Here is a 17,488-nt window from a genome sequence, read left to right on the forward strand (position 1 = left end):
TCATTGTGCAATTTTTGTCAAATGTGACAATAGAAATTATGAAAATTCATCTTTTAGTTCTTTTGGTGTTTTTGGTATAAGGTCTCTCTGTCTCCCTGGCTACATAAATACTTGCTTTATAAACCAGACTGGCCTTGAGCTCACAGAGATCTCTCTGTCTCTGCCTCCCAAATGCTGGCACTAAAGGCATGTGCCACCAAGACTAGCTTTTTTAACTTTGACTATTTCATATATGCATGCAATGAGAGTCGGTCATGCCTACTCCCCTTAGCTCCTCACAGATCTTACCCATCCCCGATTTTGTTTTGGTTTGTTTTTTTCTTTCTCTTTTTAGGGAATGGCTTTATAAAAATAGAAAGTATTTGCAAGATAGCCCATTATTTAAGATTTGTTTTTACTGATGTGTATGCCGTGTATATAGGACTGTTGCCAAAATCCAGAAGAAGAGGTGTCAGGTCCTCCTCTTGTGTAATACTTTTATTCTCATACAAAAAGTGCAAACATAGGACACTGTATAAAAGGAAGCAGGTGCTCCCTGACATCTCGTGGAATACAGTCCTGAGCCAGGTCTTGTTGTCTGCTAAAGGCAGACTCCTTAGTCTGGAAGACGTGTCCTTGAAGAAAGAGACCGTGTTTCTGAAAACCCCCTAGCTTTCCACTTAGGACTAAAGGAGATGATGTAGTGAAGTGGTTAGCCCGTGTCTTACACCTAGGACTAAAGGAGATGATGTAGTGAAGTGGTTAGCCCATGCCTTATACCAATCGTCGTCACATTTAACCCGGTGCGTAACTGATGACTCCCAGAAATCTTGGTGTTAGGTAAGGAAGACTGTGCATTGAGAGTAGCTATCTCAGTGAAACTGGAAGGGTGGCACCCTGGCCACCATTTCTCCGAGACAGTGACTCAGAGGGTAGAGTAAGGAGGATTACAGGGAAGTCCCAGACTAGTTCATCAACAGAGAGACCTCTAAAAGCTTTAATACAAAGTGAACCCCTTCTCCTCCAAAGTCACGTGTGCATTGTTTAATTTTTGAGAACGAGTCCTGCCCCTGGTCATAACATGATGCATTCTTGGCATTCAGACAGACCTTTTCTTTATGTTTTAGTCAAAGAAGTTTGGCAGAGATCACAGAACTTATCCATACTGCTCTCCTGGTGCATCGTGGGATAGTAAACTTAAGTGAATTACAGTCTTCTGATGGACCACTGAAAGACATGCAGTTTGGGAACAAAATAGCTATCCTGAGCGGAGACTTCCTTCTAGCGAATGCCTGCAACGGACTAGCACTTCTCCAGAACACCAAGGTAAACCGAGGGCTCACTGTGTCGACATGGCCGGCCTCAGGGCTCTCATGCATGGCTCCGGAAGCCACAGAGGTCTGAGCGTCCTGCTGCCCAGCTCCTCCTTGTGGATACTCACTGAAACTGATGATGGTGATCTTGGCAGTGTCAACATGAAGTAAGAGAGACTATTGCTAGGAAACACCTTTGAAGAACAGGTGTGATGGCTGCATCCTGAGGCAGGCAGGCTGGTCGTGAGTTCAAGGTCAGTCAGTCTGGGCCTCAGAGCCAGGGCCTGTCTTCAAAAAAGAAAAAACAGACAAACAAATACTCAAGAGGATGAGGGAGGAAGATTATCACAAGTTCAGGTCTCTAGAGTAGGCCTAAAATAAAAATCCAAATATAAATCCAAAATAAAAGAGCAGGCTGAGGATGTCACTCAGGGGTAGAGTGCCGGCCTGCCGTGTGCAAGGATGGTAGGAAGAAAAAGAGAGGCAGGTGAGGCAGTGGGGGAGGGGCAACTAAAAACCACTCAAAGCCTTTGAACTATTTTAAAATACTTGTCTGAATAATATATTCTGGAATGGAAAAAAATTAATGTGTGCTATGTAGATTTATTTTTAATAGTAAAAAGTTAGCAGATTAAATGTCAATAACGAAGAGGTTAAGTGGTGGATCTAAATGTATGCTATGTAGGCATTAAAGTTTTGTGAAAACTGTTAAATAGCATAGGAAAATATCCACATCATAATATCCGCTTGCAAAAATAAGACTAAAAACTAACTAATACATATTAAGCAAGTTCTTGCCTATGTTCCAAAAAGAATCCCCAAATATAAAGGAATGAATGAACAACAAGAAAAACTACAAGGAAATACATCGGAATGTTAATTAGGTCACTGCTTTGTGAGTGTAGATAGGCTTTGTTGTAGTTTTGTTTGTTTGAGACAAAGTTTCACTGTGTGACCTCACCGTTGTAGTGATTCCCTGGGCGCAGAGGACTGTGGGAGTTTTCTGGCCACTGGCCTAGCTCCAGCCGCAGCAAAGCATCTGTGTTCCGGGGCTTGAACATGGGATGAGCTTCCCACAGCTTCTGAAATGATGGAATCACAATCACATCTCAGCAATGCCTAGCCTTAAAATGTATTCTTTAGGGAGATAGAGGACTGGAGAGCTGGCTCAGTGATTAGGAGCACCGACTGCTCTTCCAAAGGACCCAAGGTCAATACCCAGCTTCCATGTGGCAGTTAATAACTGTCCCTAACTTCAGCTCCAGACAATCCAGTGCCCTTTCCTGGCATCTATGGTCAGTGCTGGTGAAGAAACGGGTGTGGTTGGAGAGAGGCAGCAGAAGGAGGAGGGAAGTGGGGGGAGAGGGGGAGGGGAGGAAGGGAGGTACAGACAAAACAAAAGTATCAGTGATACAATATTAGATATGGCTGAGAAACAAACTAAACTAGGTGAATATGCATCAAGAGTAATTATTTTAGGTTGCGTGTGATAGCAGACACCTTTTATCTCAGCACCTGAGAGGCAGAGCAAACAGATTTCTGTGAGTTGGAGAACAGCTTGGTCTACAAAGCAGATTCCAGGCCAGCTAGAGCCTGCCTCAAAAATAAATAAAGTAAGCAAGCAAGTAAGTAATGTCCTTGCTGGGGTGGAGAAGTGTGGCCTGGGTGAGCTTATGTCTGGGCGTAAGCTGGGCAGCGTCAGGCAGACATGGTGCAGGAAGAGCTGAGAGTTCACATCGCCGTGCACAGGCAGCCCCGGGGGACTGTCCTCTGCAGACAGCCAGGACATGTGTTCAGATGCCTGTGGAAGCCCAAAAAGGATGTCAGCTCCCCTGACACCTGGAGTTAGAGATGCTTGTGAGTTACTGTGGAGATGCTGGAGACTGAACCCAGGTCCTCTGAAAGAGCAGCCAGCCTTCCTAACTGCTGAGTCATCTTCTCTCCAGACTCCTCTTGTACTTTACAGGAGTAGAGACTTCTTATACTTAGTATTCAGATAATCAGTATTTTCAGAGTTCTTATTTTAATGTAGATGAATATTGTCTTAGTTTGGGTTTCATCACTGTGAAGAGACAGCATGACCTTATAAAGGACAGCATTTAATCAGGGCTCGCTTACAGGTTCAGAGGTCAGTCCATTATCATCATAGCAGGAAGGCTGGCAGCGTCCAGGCAGATAGGGTGCTGGGAGAGCTGAGAGTTCTACATCCTTATCCAAAGACCATAGCAGGAGACTGTCTTCTGCAGGCAGCTAGGAGAAGGGTCTCTTCCGCCCTGAAAGGAGCTTAAGCTTAGGACCTCAAAGCCAACGCCCAAAGTGACTCATGTCCTTCTACAGGGCCACACCTACCACATGTCCTATGAGTGCCACTTCCTGGGTTAAGTATATTCAAATCACCAAAAGTTATCCAGTGCTTTTAAAAGAAAATAGTATGATAATGGTGAATATCTCTCGTCTACCTGTGTGGGGAACAGGAATTCCCTTCATGCAACAGAGTAAGAGGCTCAGACTTCTTTCCAGTTGCACCAACCTGCCTGCCTGCCTGCCTGCCTGCCTGCAGTGCCTAATACAGTACCTAGTTCTGTATTAGGGAATCAGCCTCAACATGGTCTTGCCTTGGAAAAGCCACCAAGGTTCATTGCTTTCGGACAGGTTTCCCTTTGTGTCCCTTTCATCGTCAGGTGAATTCCCTGGACTATTCTGCGGTCCTGGGTGAACCCAGGCTTTCATACACATCAGTCAGGCAAACTGTTGGTGTCATCCCAGCCGCTTTGTGCTGTCTTATGAAAGTGTAGCAGTGGCTTGTGTACAGTACAGCCTGCCGTAGTGAAGCAGACAGTGTTTAAGCTGCTTCCCTTCGTGGACATAAGATTTAAAGCATTCTCTTCCCTTAACTAGCTTGTGTCAGTCACATACTCTTTCTTTCACTGTGGTTCAAATTCAGTAAAAATGGAGGTTTTATTACCATCAAAATCAAGTCAGCCCCACAGCCTGTGAAATCTGGCTCGTGGTGTTTAGCATTCAAAGGCATCACCACACATGTTCCAGAACCTAAGACCTCCACCATCTGCTCCATTAGGCACCGGATTTCAGCAGCACTACTTGATTTACAAAGAGAAGACCAGGAAAAAAATAAAAGGACCCCGTTGGCATGTTTGACAGCAGTGCCTGAGGAATAAGAGGGCCTGGACGGACGCCTTCCCTGAGGGAGCCCCGTACCTCCCTGAGGGAGCCCCGTAGCTCCACAGCCTCTGCTCACGTCACTCCCTTACGATTGCATTGTGTCAAGCCCCTGCAGCAGGAAATCCCATCTTAGACAAATCTATGTCTCTCTCTGAGTCTGATGGTTCTGCTGAACTGAATCCCTGATACTGTGCATCTTCTTCCCATTGTTCTTCAAATGGTCCAGAAGGTTCTACAGGCTTGGTTCCAAAAGATGCATCACCCGGTCATTTTCTGTGAGACCAGGGTGCCATGTCCAGAGGTCTGTGATTGACCTCCAGACGTAGGCATTTCTGAACCCACATTTGAGCATATCAGATGAAGTCCAAATTGTGTGTCAGTGTTGTGAACTGCAGAGACAGTAGGGAAAGTGTGTGTGAAGCTCAGTGCACTCTGATCACCCTCCCTGTGTTCAGGAGCAGCCCTTCACTTAATGCTTGGTTCTGTTTTCCTTGGAATAGTATTTAAAGGACATGAATATTTCATAACAGAGGACCTATTTTATTAAACAGATTCTCCACTAAAAATGATTATTATCTTGGTATAGTTAGACTCTATTTAATTTCCTTTTATAAGAAAAAAATTGTCAACAAAGGCAAAATAAATAGACACTGCAATAATGAGGGACCAGGCAGAACATGAAACAGAATTTCTATTTATTATATGTCACTGTTCTTCACAGTGACAGCCTGCTTTTTTAAAAGGGTATATATTTAACTTGATGATTAAAGTTGGCATGTTGCAGTAGTTTTAATATTTTATTCCTTATTCATTCTACCAGTTTTCTATTTTCTTCTGCTACTGGGTGTGTATACAATCTCTGTGGTACGTTTCTCTGGGCCCCTCCAGGGGCAAACTGTGCACTGAAGGTTTCTGCAGATGGGCGACATTCAGAACTGTTTTATTATTACCAAGGGGAAAATTAGCAAAGTAAATTATTCTCCCTTTGGCTTTTCCTAAAGATATTAGGGGTCTTCTAGGTAATTGCCTTAGGTAACCCTTAGATTTTTAAACATTCCTAAATATAGAAATTGGCAGATTAATCGTGAGACAATAGTCTTTTTGTCTTATAGTCTTAATACAGACAGAGTCAAAAGTCCAAATTAACAAGACTGAATGCAGGAGTGGCTGTTCCCCCACTCGCTGTGGCCTTTGTGCTCTAGTACTCTGTTATCTGAAGACCTAGACTAAAAACACTTCGGGCTTTCTAAGTCTTCAGTTCCCTCGTGCTACTGACATAGTTATTCATGTAGAATATGCTATAATGCTCTGATCATGTGCCCATTCCTGAATCTAAATTTCTAGTTTTGAGCATCAAATTATTAGAGACATATTAAATATTTAGAGGGAGGGCCATAAAATAGAAAACCACTATGATGTACAAATATTTTTTTTCAAAAAAAATATGTGTAATGTGTGAACTTATGTGAGTGTCTATCTACCATGTGCATGCAAGAGCCCTTGGAGACGAGAAGCGGGCATCACATCCTCTGAAGCTGGCTTGCAGTGGTTATGAACTGCCATGCGGATGTGGGACCCGAGCCAGCGTCCTCTGCAAGGATAATAAGATCTCCAAACTGCTGAGCCATCTCTCTCCAGTGGCTAGAACTTATCACTTAGAAAACCGTTACAGGTTTTCTTTGGTATTTTTATAGGCTGGATTTGGATTTTTAAGAATATGCCAAAATGCAAATGAGACTATTTTATTTAGGGACTACTTGTCACTGCTTTTTTTTTTTCAAAGAGGGTTATTTTATAGTGATAAGCCTAGCACTTAAAGAAATAAATTTACATTGCTGCACGTGCACGCTCACACCACACAGACACACACACACACACCACTCATTTTTATTAAATGGGCCTATTGCTATTCATCAGATGAGAGACTGGGAATTAGGCTGATCCTATCTGACACCCAAGAGCATGATTATGATGTCACTCTTGGGGCTATTGTATTAAGCATCAGTGACTTACATTCCTAAGTAACTGTCAGCACAGATGTACTCCTTATAAGTGATAGATCTCCTTATGTTAATTTTGTCTTCCTACAGGCATAAATATGCTGTTTACAAGGAAGGCTTTTGTTTGTGTAAATATGTTCAATTTATGAATATAAACCTCTTTTTATATGTTTGTGTGCATGTGTATTTGTATGTATATGTGTATTTATTTAGGTGTGCATTCATGTGGGTGTGAGGATAGCATGTGCATTTACATATAAAGGCCAGCAGGTAATGTCAGTGTCCTCTTCAATTGTTCCTTCCTTCCTTCCTTCCTTCCTTCCAGACAGAGTCTCACTGTCTCCCTCACGGAACTGGGGCATGCCTTACGAACAGGCTGGCTTTTACTGCCTGGCTCTGCCTCCTCCTGAATGCTGGAATTAAAGACATGCACCAGCAGGCCCAGTGTCCACTCAGTGCTTGGAGGCAGGGTCTCCCCTGGGTCTCCCCTGAATCTGGACCCTGGGGATTGACCCCACTGGCTAGCCATCAAGCCGCAGGGAGCCTCCTGCCTACACCTCCCCTGTGCCTATGCCGGGGTTACAGGAAGGCTCAGCCACACCGGGGTTTACATGGGTGCAGGAGAGCAAGCCTCATCTGTGCGTGGCAGACACTTCCTGACCAGGCCGTCTCCTCGGCCTATGGTAAACAGGCTGCCTTTGGGGTTTTTAGTTTGTTTGTCCTATCTGTTAACATTAGGTTTACGTTCTAACTTAAAGACATACTATATTATATGAACTTAAGGTTTCCTCTTCCCCTTTCATAGACATTTAATATAGGCATTTTTAAGGCGTTTTGAGATCTAGGTCAATTGTATGGAGTGCTTGCAGGCTCTGGACTTTGTCCTCAGTGTTCAGGATCCAGGGCATAAAATGGGTATAATGGTAATGTGTTTATACCTTTGCTAGCATCTGTCACTTAGAGAGACTATTTATTGGGGCTGGGGTGCTTTGGGGAGACATTGTCTCGAGGAGCCTAAGCTCTCTTCGAACTTGCTTTGTGCCTGAAGTTGGCCTTGAACTCTCGACCCCATCCCTCCACCAACTGAGGATTGTGGGCACGGGCCACCACACTCAGCAGTTACTGCATTACTATCTTTAGCCTCTTTAGTTTGACACCCAAAATGACTATTTTGCCCTGCATATAACCTACTTGTGTGTAGATATCCATGGCCAGAGTATGTAGGGACAAAAGGGAAGTCGGTTGTTACATAACAAGAGGCCTTCTCTATGTCAACGAAACAAAGAAGTCAAAAAACCATCATGAAAATACTTTAGAATTCCAAAACAAATTATATTCTCCTGCTTTTTCCTTATCATGTGCAAACATAGATCATATTACATAGACTTCACTTTCTGAGTCTGCTTCCTTGATTTTTTAAAGTAATAAATTGTTAAATATTAGTATATGTAAAGTATACTAAAAAACTAGAAAACAAACTAATATCATGTCTTTTAAGATGTATTATCTCATTAAAACCTCGAGTGACAGCAATGTCATATAGTATTTCAGCATAGTAAGGTCACATGCCATCATGTAAAGTGAATGTTTTTTTCTGGGTCTGACCAACTAGAAATCTGACAACAAAATAGAAGAGGCAAAAAGCTTGAACTCAGAACACCCTTGTCTTAGTTAGTGTTTAACTGCTGTGAGCAGACACCATGACCAAGGCAAGTCTTAGAAGGACAGCATTTAATTAGAGCTGGCTTACAGGTGGGTTCAGTCCACTGTCGTCAATGAGAGCAGGGCAGCGTCCAGGCAGGCGTGGTGCAGGCAGAGCTGGGTTCTCCATCTTCACCTGAAGGCTGCTGGTGGAAGACTGGCTTCCAAGAAGCTAGGGTGAGGGTCTTAAGCCCACGCCCACAGTGACACACCTACTCCAACAAGGCCACACCTCCTAATGGTGCCACTCCCTGGGCCAAGCATATACAAACCATCATACCCTCATGAAACAAAATAAATGCCTGAATTCTTCAGAAGCACAAATTTTTAAATGTGTTGAGCCGAGTCTGCATCCAAGGTTGTCTGCACTGGCTATAGTAATCTTTTTCTTATTTTTTGAGACAAGATGGCTGCAAGCCACAAGAGTTAGGAACAATTCAACCTCGACCCATTAACTAATTCTGCAACTTTGTCCTCTGGGTGCCATACATATGCCGTGGTGCACACATACGTATACCTTCTACATCATGCACACATGCACTAATAATAATACATAAAATAATTATTCGTTGCCTCTGCATCCTAAGTGCTAAAATTAAAAGTATAGATCATTAGGCCTGATACTTGATTTGATTTTTTTTATAATTTTTTTAGTTCTTTAAATTTTTCATACAATATATTTTTTATCATATTTAACCCCCTCATCCAATTTTCTTTTCCATATCCATCCTCTTTACCTCAACCCTCCTGCCCACCCAACATTGAGTTGTATCCCCTGTTCCACACCAAGTCTAGTTTGTGTTATGCAATCATTTGTAGACATGAGAGTGGATTGCCCTGGTGTGTGTTTGACCAACCAGCTTTAAAGGAAGCTGGTGCTCCCTCTCCCAGAAGTTTTCAAATGCCAGTAGCTTCCCCACTAGTGGTGGGATTTTTGTGCCCATGTTGCCCAACATTTATGCTGGGATTTTGTTTGACTTACCATGTCGGCACAGCTGCCCTGTTGTGTCTGGAAGGCATCATTTCCTTGAAGTCATCTTTGCAGTCTGTCCAGCCACCATCCCCCCAAAGTTCCCGGAGTCTTAGGGAAGAGTTAGGATTTATACATCACATTTAGGGCTGAGCACACTACAGTCTCATATTGTCTGGATGTTGACTGGTTAGAAAGGGCTTTCTGATGATGGATAAGAGATGTGCTATCTATGGGAATAGTGAGAAGTCATTTAGAGTCATTCTAATACAAAACAGCATAATAGACTTAGGTTCTCCCCTAGGTCTAATGGACTGTGTAGCCACAGGTTGTTGACTCTGTTAACACTGACAGGAGTGGGATCCAGTCAGCAAGTTGTTGGCTACTCCCATAGCAATGATGCCAGTATTGCACTGATGCCAGTATTGCATGTCTTGTCAGACATTGTTGTAACTCGTGGGATCCACAGGTAAGTGAGACAGGTGCTCACTCTCTCCTCCAGCACTGTGATCCTCACGCTTAGGAAATAGAAACAAGGGAAGATCCTGAGTGTAAGGTTATGCACTGCATAACAAGCTTGAAGCCTGCCTGGTCTGCATGAGACCAGCCTATCTCAAAACTTTTTTAAAAGTAAAGAGGCGGTGATAGGGCCAAAGATGTGTATATATACCCTCATCCTCTTAGTAAGCCAAGTTTTTTCTTTAACTGTCAACATTTAAGATAATTGAACCATTTTACTGTCTGGTTCTTTCCCTACCTTATTTAGTTGCAAATATTATTCTAAAAGTTTTGTGTCTTCCGGCTGCCATTCGCACCAGGGAGCCAGGCGGCTCCACAGCCTTCTGTGTACAGCGTACCAGGAGAGAGTGATCTCCCAGCAGCGCTTTCACTTCTGAGTGCAGAGGTGAGATCTCCACCTTCTCTCTGGAGGGGAATAACTAGGAATGCATGGGGCATAGGATCAGTGGAGCAGCTGGGACAGGAATCTTCCTGCTGCCATTTGCACCAGGGAGCCAGGTGTTGCCACAGCCTTCTGTGCACAGCCCACCACAGTTGTTCTGTCCACAACTTATGAACATGGGGGTGAGATCTCTACTGTCTCTCCAATATCTCTCTGGACGGGAACAGCTAGGAGCACCCAGAGCATACGATCAGTGGAGCAACTGGGACAGGAGCCTTCCAGGTGCCATTTACACCAGGGAGCGAGGCAGCTCCACAGCCTTCTGTGCACAGACCCTGCCAGAAGAGAGTTGGTCTCCCAGGAGTATGGACACAGGCTTACAGGCCCACAGGAGGGACAAGCTCCAGCCAGAGACAGCAAGACCAACTAACAGCAGAGATAACCAGATAGTGAAAGGTAAGTGCAAGAACCCAACCAACAGAAACCAAGGCTGCTTAGCAACATGAGGACCCATTCATCCCACCACAGCAAGACCCAGATACCCCAACACACCGGAAAAGCAAGAGTTGGATTTAAAATTGTACCTCATTATGCTGATAGAGGGCTTCAAGATGGACTTAAATAACTCCTTTAAAGAAATACAGGAGAACAACAAACAACAGGTAAAAGCCCTTAAAGAAAAAACACAAAAATTCCTTAAAGAAATATAGGAGAACATGGGTCAACAGGCAGAAGCCCTTAAAGAGGAAACACAAAAATCCCTTAAAGACCTACAGGAAAACACAAACAAACAAGTAAAGGAACTGTACAAAACCATCCAGGATCTAAAAATGGAAGTAGAAACAATAAAGAAATCACAAAAGGAGACAACTCTGGAGATAGAAAACCTTGGAAAGAAATCAGGGGCCATGGATGCAAGCATCACCAACAGAATACAAGAGATAGAATAAACAATCTCAGGTGCTGAAGATACCATAGAAAGCATTGAATCAACAGTCAAAGAAAACACAAAAAGCAAAAAGCTTGTAACCCAAAACATCCAGGAAATCCAGGACACAATGAGAAGATCAAACATAAGGATTATAGGTATAGAAGAAAGTGAAGATTTACAACTTAAAGGGCCAGTAAATATCTTCAACAAAATTATAGAAGAAAATTTCCCTAACCTAAAGAAAGAGATAACCCATGAACATACAAGAAGCCTACAGAACTCCAAACAGACTGGACCAGAACAGAAATTCCTCCCATCACATAATAATCAAAACACCAATTGCACTAAACAAAGAATATTAAAAGCAGTAAGGGAAAAAGGGTTAAGTAACATATAAAGGCAGACCTATCAGAATCACACCAGACTTCTCACCAGAGACAATGAAAGCTAGAAGATCCTGGACAGATGTCATACAGACCCTAAGAGAACACAAATGCCAGCCCAGGCTACTATACCCAGCAAAACTCTCAGTCACCATAGATGGAGAAACCAAGATATTCCATGACGAAACCAAATTTGCACAATATTTTTCCACAAATCCAGCCCTACAAAGGATAATAGTTAGAAAATGTCAACACAAGGAGGGTAACTACATCCTAGAAAAAGCAAGAAAGTAATCTTCCAACAAACCCAAAAGAAAGTAACCATACAAACATCAAAAATAACAGAAAGCAACAATCACTATTCCTTAATATCTCTTAACATCAATGGACTCAATTTCCCAATAAAAAGACATAGACTAACAGAAATATTTTTCATGTAAATCTTCAATTTTTTCAGAAAATGTTTATAATTTCACTTTCAATCAACTTAGAAATATTTCTATGCCTACTATTTTATCTGTGTAATTTTTCCATGATAATCTTCTATTTTAACATGTTATTCTATATTTTCTACAATTTTATCAGAAGTATTTTCCACGTAAGTCTTCAATTCTGTCATAAAATGTTTCTACTTCCTTTTTGCAATTAAAAAAAAGAGTTTGTTTTCTAATCATCTTTTTTTAATTGCAAGAACATGGCATTTCTACTCTGTATAACCTTGTTGTTAGAAAAGTATGGTATTAGCTCCAATCAACTGACTTGCAGGTGTAATTCCAAACTGCAGTACATTTGTAATTAGATTCCTGCTCTATTCTACCAACATGAAAAAGAAATCCTCAGAGGATTCAAAGCATCAATGAGAACAATTTTTCATTAATGGCTCAATTGCATTGATATAAATTTTGTCTTTGCAGTTCCATTGTTTCCTTAACTCTATTAGAGTTGGAAACACTCAAGGAAAAAAAAAAACATCACTACAGCTGAACTTGGCTTATAGAGCTAAGCCCAGGAGCAGATTTTATTTACTTAGCAACAGTGGCTGGGGAGAGCCCTCCTGGCTGCTAATGACCTGCTGGAGTTGTGTGCCCAGGGCACAGCTTAAGGCCATTAGTCCAACAGGTCATTAACTGACAAATGCCTGACCCCGAGGTCGGCGCTGACGAGTACAGGTGAAAACATTAAAGTGGGGTTGTTGGAGTGTATGGCTGTGTCAAGGATGATTCTTTCTAAGCATTTTGGGAAATGCATTTGATTATTCATCTTTTGTTTGTCTTTTGTTTTTGCATTTCTCTCTTTTTTAAAATTGAGACAGGATCTTGCCATGTAGCCCAGGCTACCCTCAAACTTTCAGCCTTCCTGTCTCAGCCTCTTAAGTACTGAGATTTTAGATTTATGCCACCCCGCCCAGCTGGACGTCTTTAATTGCCTTTGTTCTGGGGCCATTTTCAGATGGCTGGAGACTAGGAAACTCCAAAGCCATTGTGTACCCAATCTAGTGCTTACCTGCTTCACAGATGCGAGGGGCGGTGTGACGAAGCAAGGGCTGTAAAGTGTGTAGCCTTGGGTTGCCCCTCGTCGTTGCTGCTGTTACAGCAGGGTCTCAAATACTAGGAGTGCAGTATAAGCCACCACATCCGGTTTACGCAGGGCTGGGACCAGACCCAAGGCTTTGGCAGACATGGTGGTACATGTTTAATTCCAGCATTCAGGGAGCAGAAGTAGACAGATCTCTGTTTGAGGATAGCCTGGTCTACAGAGTAAGTTCCAGAACAGCCAGGCTACATAGAAAAACTTTGTTTCAAAAAACAAACAAAAAGTCCCCCCAAAAACTCAGGGCTTCATGCATGCTAGGTAAGACTACTCCTACTGAACTGTTTCCTCTCACAATCTCTCTCTCTCTCTCTCGTTCTCTTTCACTTCTTTACTAGCTGTTTAACACTCTCAGAATTTGAAGTTCAAGTCAATCAGCCCCAGCTTTCTTTGAAGGGGGTGTGGTGCAACTCTTATAAACGACAGCATGTACTTGGGGGCTGGCTTACAGTGGTTTAGTCCACTATCAGCATGACAGGCAGCATGGTGGCATACAAGAACTGAAGAAGTATCTGAGAGTTCTACATCGGGATCCATAGACAGCGGGAAGAGAGACACAGTGCTTGGCATGGGCTGTGGAACCCTCAGAGCTCACTGGCACCTGCTCCCACAGGCCACACCTCCCAAGAGTGCTATTCCCTCAGCCTGTGAGGGCTGTTTCCATTCAAACCACCATATTCCACTCCCTGCCCCCGCATGGGCTGGTAGCCATATCACAGTCCAACTTCCAAAGCCCCCATAGTCTATCAGTCTGAACCCAGTCTAAAAGTCCAAAGTTCAAAGTCTCTTCTGAGACTCATGCAATCCCCTACTGTAGTCCTCTCTAAAATCCAATCAAAAGGCAGATCACATACTTCCAACTTACAGTGGCACAGGATATATGTTAGCGTTCCAGAGGGAGGGAAAGCAACCTAGTGAGGAAATGCTGGACCAAAACAAAACCAGAAACCAGCTGGGCATAAGCCACATCTCCACGTCTGATGTCAAACACTCTTCAGATCTCCCACTCCTGTCATCTCCGCTGACTGCAGCACACTTCTCTCTCTTGGGCTGGTTCCACTCCCCATTAGCAGCTCTCCTTGGCAGGCATCCCACCTTTCCTGGGTCTCCACACAACCCAGGCTTCACCTTCACAGCTTCACACAGTGGCCTGTCTAGGTCTCCACGCAGGGACACATGTGCCCCTGGCAATGCCTGCCCGCCCCCAGCTTCCTTACCCTAAGTGGAAACTCCCCCCCCACCCCCCAACCCTACCCCCCACCCCCCACCCCCGGCTTCCTTACCCTAGGTGGAAACTCCATAATCCCTTTCTTGTATCACTGACTCTAAAGCTAAAGCTAAAACCATCTGACCAAGGCTGCGGAGCTCTGCTGCCTGCTGGAGCCGGAGCGCGGCCCCCTCGCTCCATACACTTTCATTAGCTTGCTTTCTTCGATGGTTTCCTTTGCTGCCTAAGATTGGCAGTTCTGTTCTGAAACTGGCTCTGTAGACCAGGCTGGCCTTGAACTTAGATCTACCTGTCTCTGCCTTTCACCTGTTAGGATTTCAGGACTGCCTCACCGTACCCAAAGCTTCTCTTTAATTCCTTTTCTCAAGTCGGCAGCTTGGCTGGGGTTTTGCTCTGAGGTCACTGCTCCCTTCCCTCTACTCAGCATCAGGCTTGCCTTTAACCTGTTCACTCTTCCCGTGCGCCTTCTCTCCCCCCAGCGTACAGGTGTGGTTGCCTTGCTCCGATTGCCCTTCCCATTATGAACCTGCATTGGAGCGCGAACTGGTAGGCGCACAACAGTCAGCTTACTTGATCGGAAATGTACTCCACGAAGGCTGTTAACCCACTGCTCTTTGACTTAGCCCCAGGCAGATTTTTTTTTTTTTTTTTTTTTGGACAAGGGCAGAAAACAGCTACATTCTTTACCAAAATATCACAGGAACAATCTCTAGGCCACACATTAACTAATATTATTCTCCTCTGAAACCCCTTGAGCAGGGCCCCCACAGTTCAAACCGCCCTCAGCCCCACTGTCTTCCACACTTCTGCTAGCATGGCCCAGTAAGCCCAGCTTAAAGAGTCCCGAGGCTTTTCTAATTCAAAGTCCCAAAGTGTCCCATATTCTTCCAGGGAAAACATTTCCTTGCCTATCACAGCAATACCAACTCAAGTCCCTCATGCCAACTTCTGACACATAGGTGGCTTTCTGTTGCTGTGAGAAGACCATGACCAAGGACAACATTTCACTGGGGCCGGCTTACACCTCAGAGGTTCAGTCCATTATCATCATGACAGCCCCATGCAAGCAGACATGGTGCTGCAGAGATAGCTGGATCCACAGGCAGCAGGAAGATGGACACATTGGTCTTCACTTTTGAAACCTCAAAGCCCACCCCCATTGATGTACTTTCTGCAACAAAGCCACACCTCCTAATAGTGCCACTCCGTGTGAGCCTATGGGGCCATTGTCATTCAAACCACCACAGGGGGTAATGGGGGGAAGAACGGTTATTTACTTTTTTGGACCACATGTTTAGAAGAATTCCTGAAGGCTAGGAGAGAGAGAGAGAGAGAGAGAGAGAGAGAGAGAGAGAGAGAGAGAGAGAGAGAGAGAGAGAGGGAGGGAGGGAGGGAGAGAGGGGGGGAGAGGGAGAAGGAGAGAGAGAGGGAGAATAGGCAGGATGGGGGGGTGCTGGCTAGTTTTGTGTGTCAACTTGACACAGGCTGGAGTTATCACAGAGAAAGGAGCTTCAGTTGGGGAAGTGCCTCCATGAGATCCAGCTGTGGGGCATTTTCTCAATTAGTGATCAAGTGGGGAGGGCCCCTTGTGGGTGGTACCACCTTTGGACTGGTGCTCTTGGGTTCTATAAGAGAGCAGGCTGAGCAAGCCAGGGAAAGCAAGCCAGTAAGAAACATCCCTCCATGGCCTCTGCATCAGCTTCTGCTTCCTAACCTGCTTGAGTTCCAGTCCTGACTTCCTTTAGTGATGAACTGCAATGCAGAAGTGTAAGCTGAATAAACCCTTTCCTCCCCAACCTGCTTCTTGGTCATGATGTTGTGCAGGAATAGAAACCCTGACTAAGACAGGGGGTTAGGAGGAGGAGCTGTGGGGAGGGGAGGCTAGGCTGGACTTGGAACTGTGTAATAAGTACCTGTGAGTAGAGGCTAAGCGAACCTGGAGGCCTTGAGCTCTGGTCGGCTGATGGGCACCACAGGTGCCATGCGTCCCTTCTGCCAGAGGTAGGGGGAAGAACTCCTTTCTGTAGACTGGAATTGGTTTCCCAGGTTCCTGCGGAAGCAGCCAGAAGCTCTCCGATCCCACTTGAGCTCATTTCTGAATGTATGGACTTCCTGAGACCTACCGGTCCCTCCCATAATGGTGTGTTAGCCATGAGCCTCTTTAAGTATACTACTTTGTTAAAGGGACCTTTACATTCTCATTTATTCTGGGGTGTCTTGGAGGGCAGGTGCCACAGTGCCTGTGTGGAAGTCAGAGGACAGCTTACCTGCAGGAGTCACTTCTCTCCTTAGCTTATGGAAATCATAGTCACCGTCTGTGCTACAAAACAGATCTAGCCATGTGTCCTTTAAAAAGCCAAGTTACAAAGGAGAAAAGGAGGTTTATTAGCGGCCACGTTGGATTTTATACTTTCATTTAGATAGCTGACGTTTTTCCAAAACCTTTATGTCATCTGTAGCTGGTTAAGCACTGTATCAGCTGCTCTGAGTCAGAGGTGAAGATTATCAATTTGCTGTGTTTTTGCTGCACCTGTCCTGTTGGCCGTGCTGTCCTCCCTGCTGTCCCTCCTGAGCAGAACTTCCAGCCCAGAAGAACAGATTGCCACCCCTCCCCCTCCCCTCCCGCAGAACCCAAGGCCTTACGCACCTGGCAGCGCTGAAAAGCCCCTCTCAGCCTCCCTCCAGAGCATGTGTGTTAGAGACCTGTGTAGAGCTTTCATCATGGCTTCGTTAAACCTGGTCGGTTGCAGCGGGAGCCTTCTCCTGTAGACGCCGGCGATGGCTGCATCAAAGGCTCTCATTCGTATTAATCAGCATGCAGAATAGGGCTCATCTGGGCTGTGTGTGTCCAGCTGGTGGCTGAGGAGACGGTACCCCTTCGGGATCTGGCCGTAGCCGCTGCTCCCTGTGTTCTTCAGAGGTCACTACCTGCGCGAGGCTGCCAGGCTGAGAGCTTTTGCTGAGCTCTGGGAGTGGAATCCACCTGGACACGACAAGGAATTTGAACCCTGTTTGTAAATGATCAAGAAACTTCCAAATATTGGGTGGTAGCAGTGCTCTCCGCCGGAGGACGCTACTCTGCCCACCCTCTCGCCGTCGTTCTGTCTGGTGCCCCGTGCTTCGTCTGGGCTGCGAAGAAAGACCTAAAGGAAGACACGCAAGCCGTCCTCTCTGTCTTTTCTTCCTTTCCTTTTTTTTTTTTTGTTTTAAGGTTTCTTCATTTATTTTCTGTGTACCACCTTGTGTGCCTGGTACTCTGAGAGGCCAGAAGAGGATATTGGATCCCCCGGTGCAGGAGTTACAGATGGT

The 17,488-nt window shown here is 44.7% G+C and overlaps 1 protein-coding gene across 1 annotated transcript in view; it reads left to right on the forward strand.

The window, feature by feature from the left end:
* Pdss2 (decaprenyl diphosphate synthase subunit 2) overlaps positions 1-17,488 on the forward strand; it is a 211,000-nt gene that overhangs the window by 112,095 nt on the left and 81,417 nt on the right. Inside the window, exon 3 of the mRNA XM_052163777.1 lies at positions 1,107-1,305. Within this exon, the coding sequence (XP_052019737.1) occupies positions 1,107-1,305 (199 nt within the window). The remainder of the gene's footprint in view (positions 1-1,106; positions 1,306-17,488) is intronic.

The sequence above is a fragment of the Apodemus sylvaticus genome, chromosome 19 (assembly GCF_947179515.1).
Source record: "Apodemus sylvaticus chromosome 19, mApoSyl1.1, whole genome shotgun sequence".
In the NCBI taxonomy this organism is placed as follows: Eukaryota; Metazoa; Chordata; class Mammalia; order Rodentia; family Muridae; genus Apodemus; species Apodemus sylvaticus.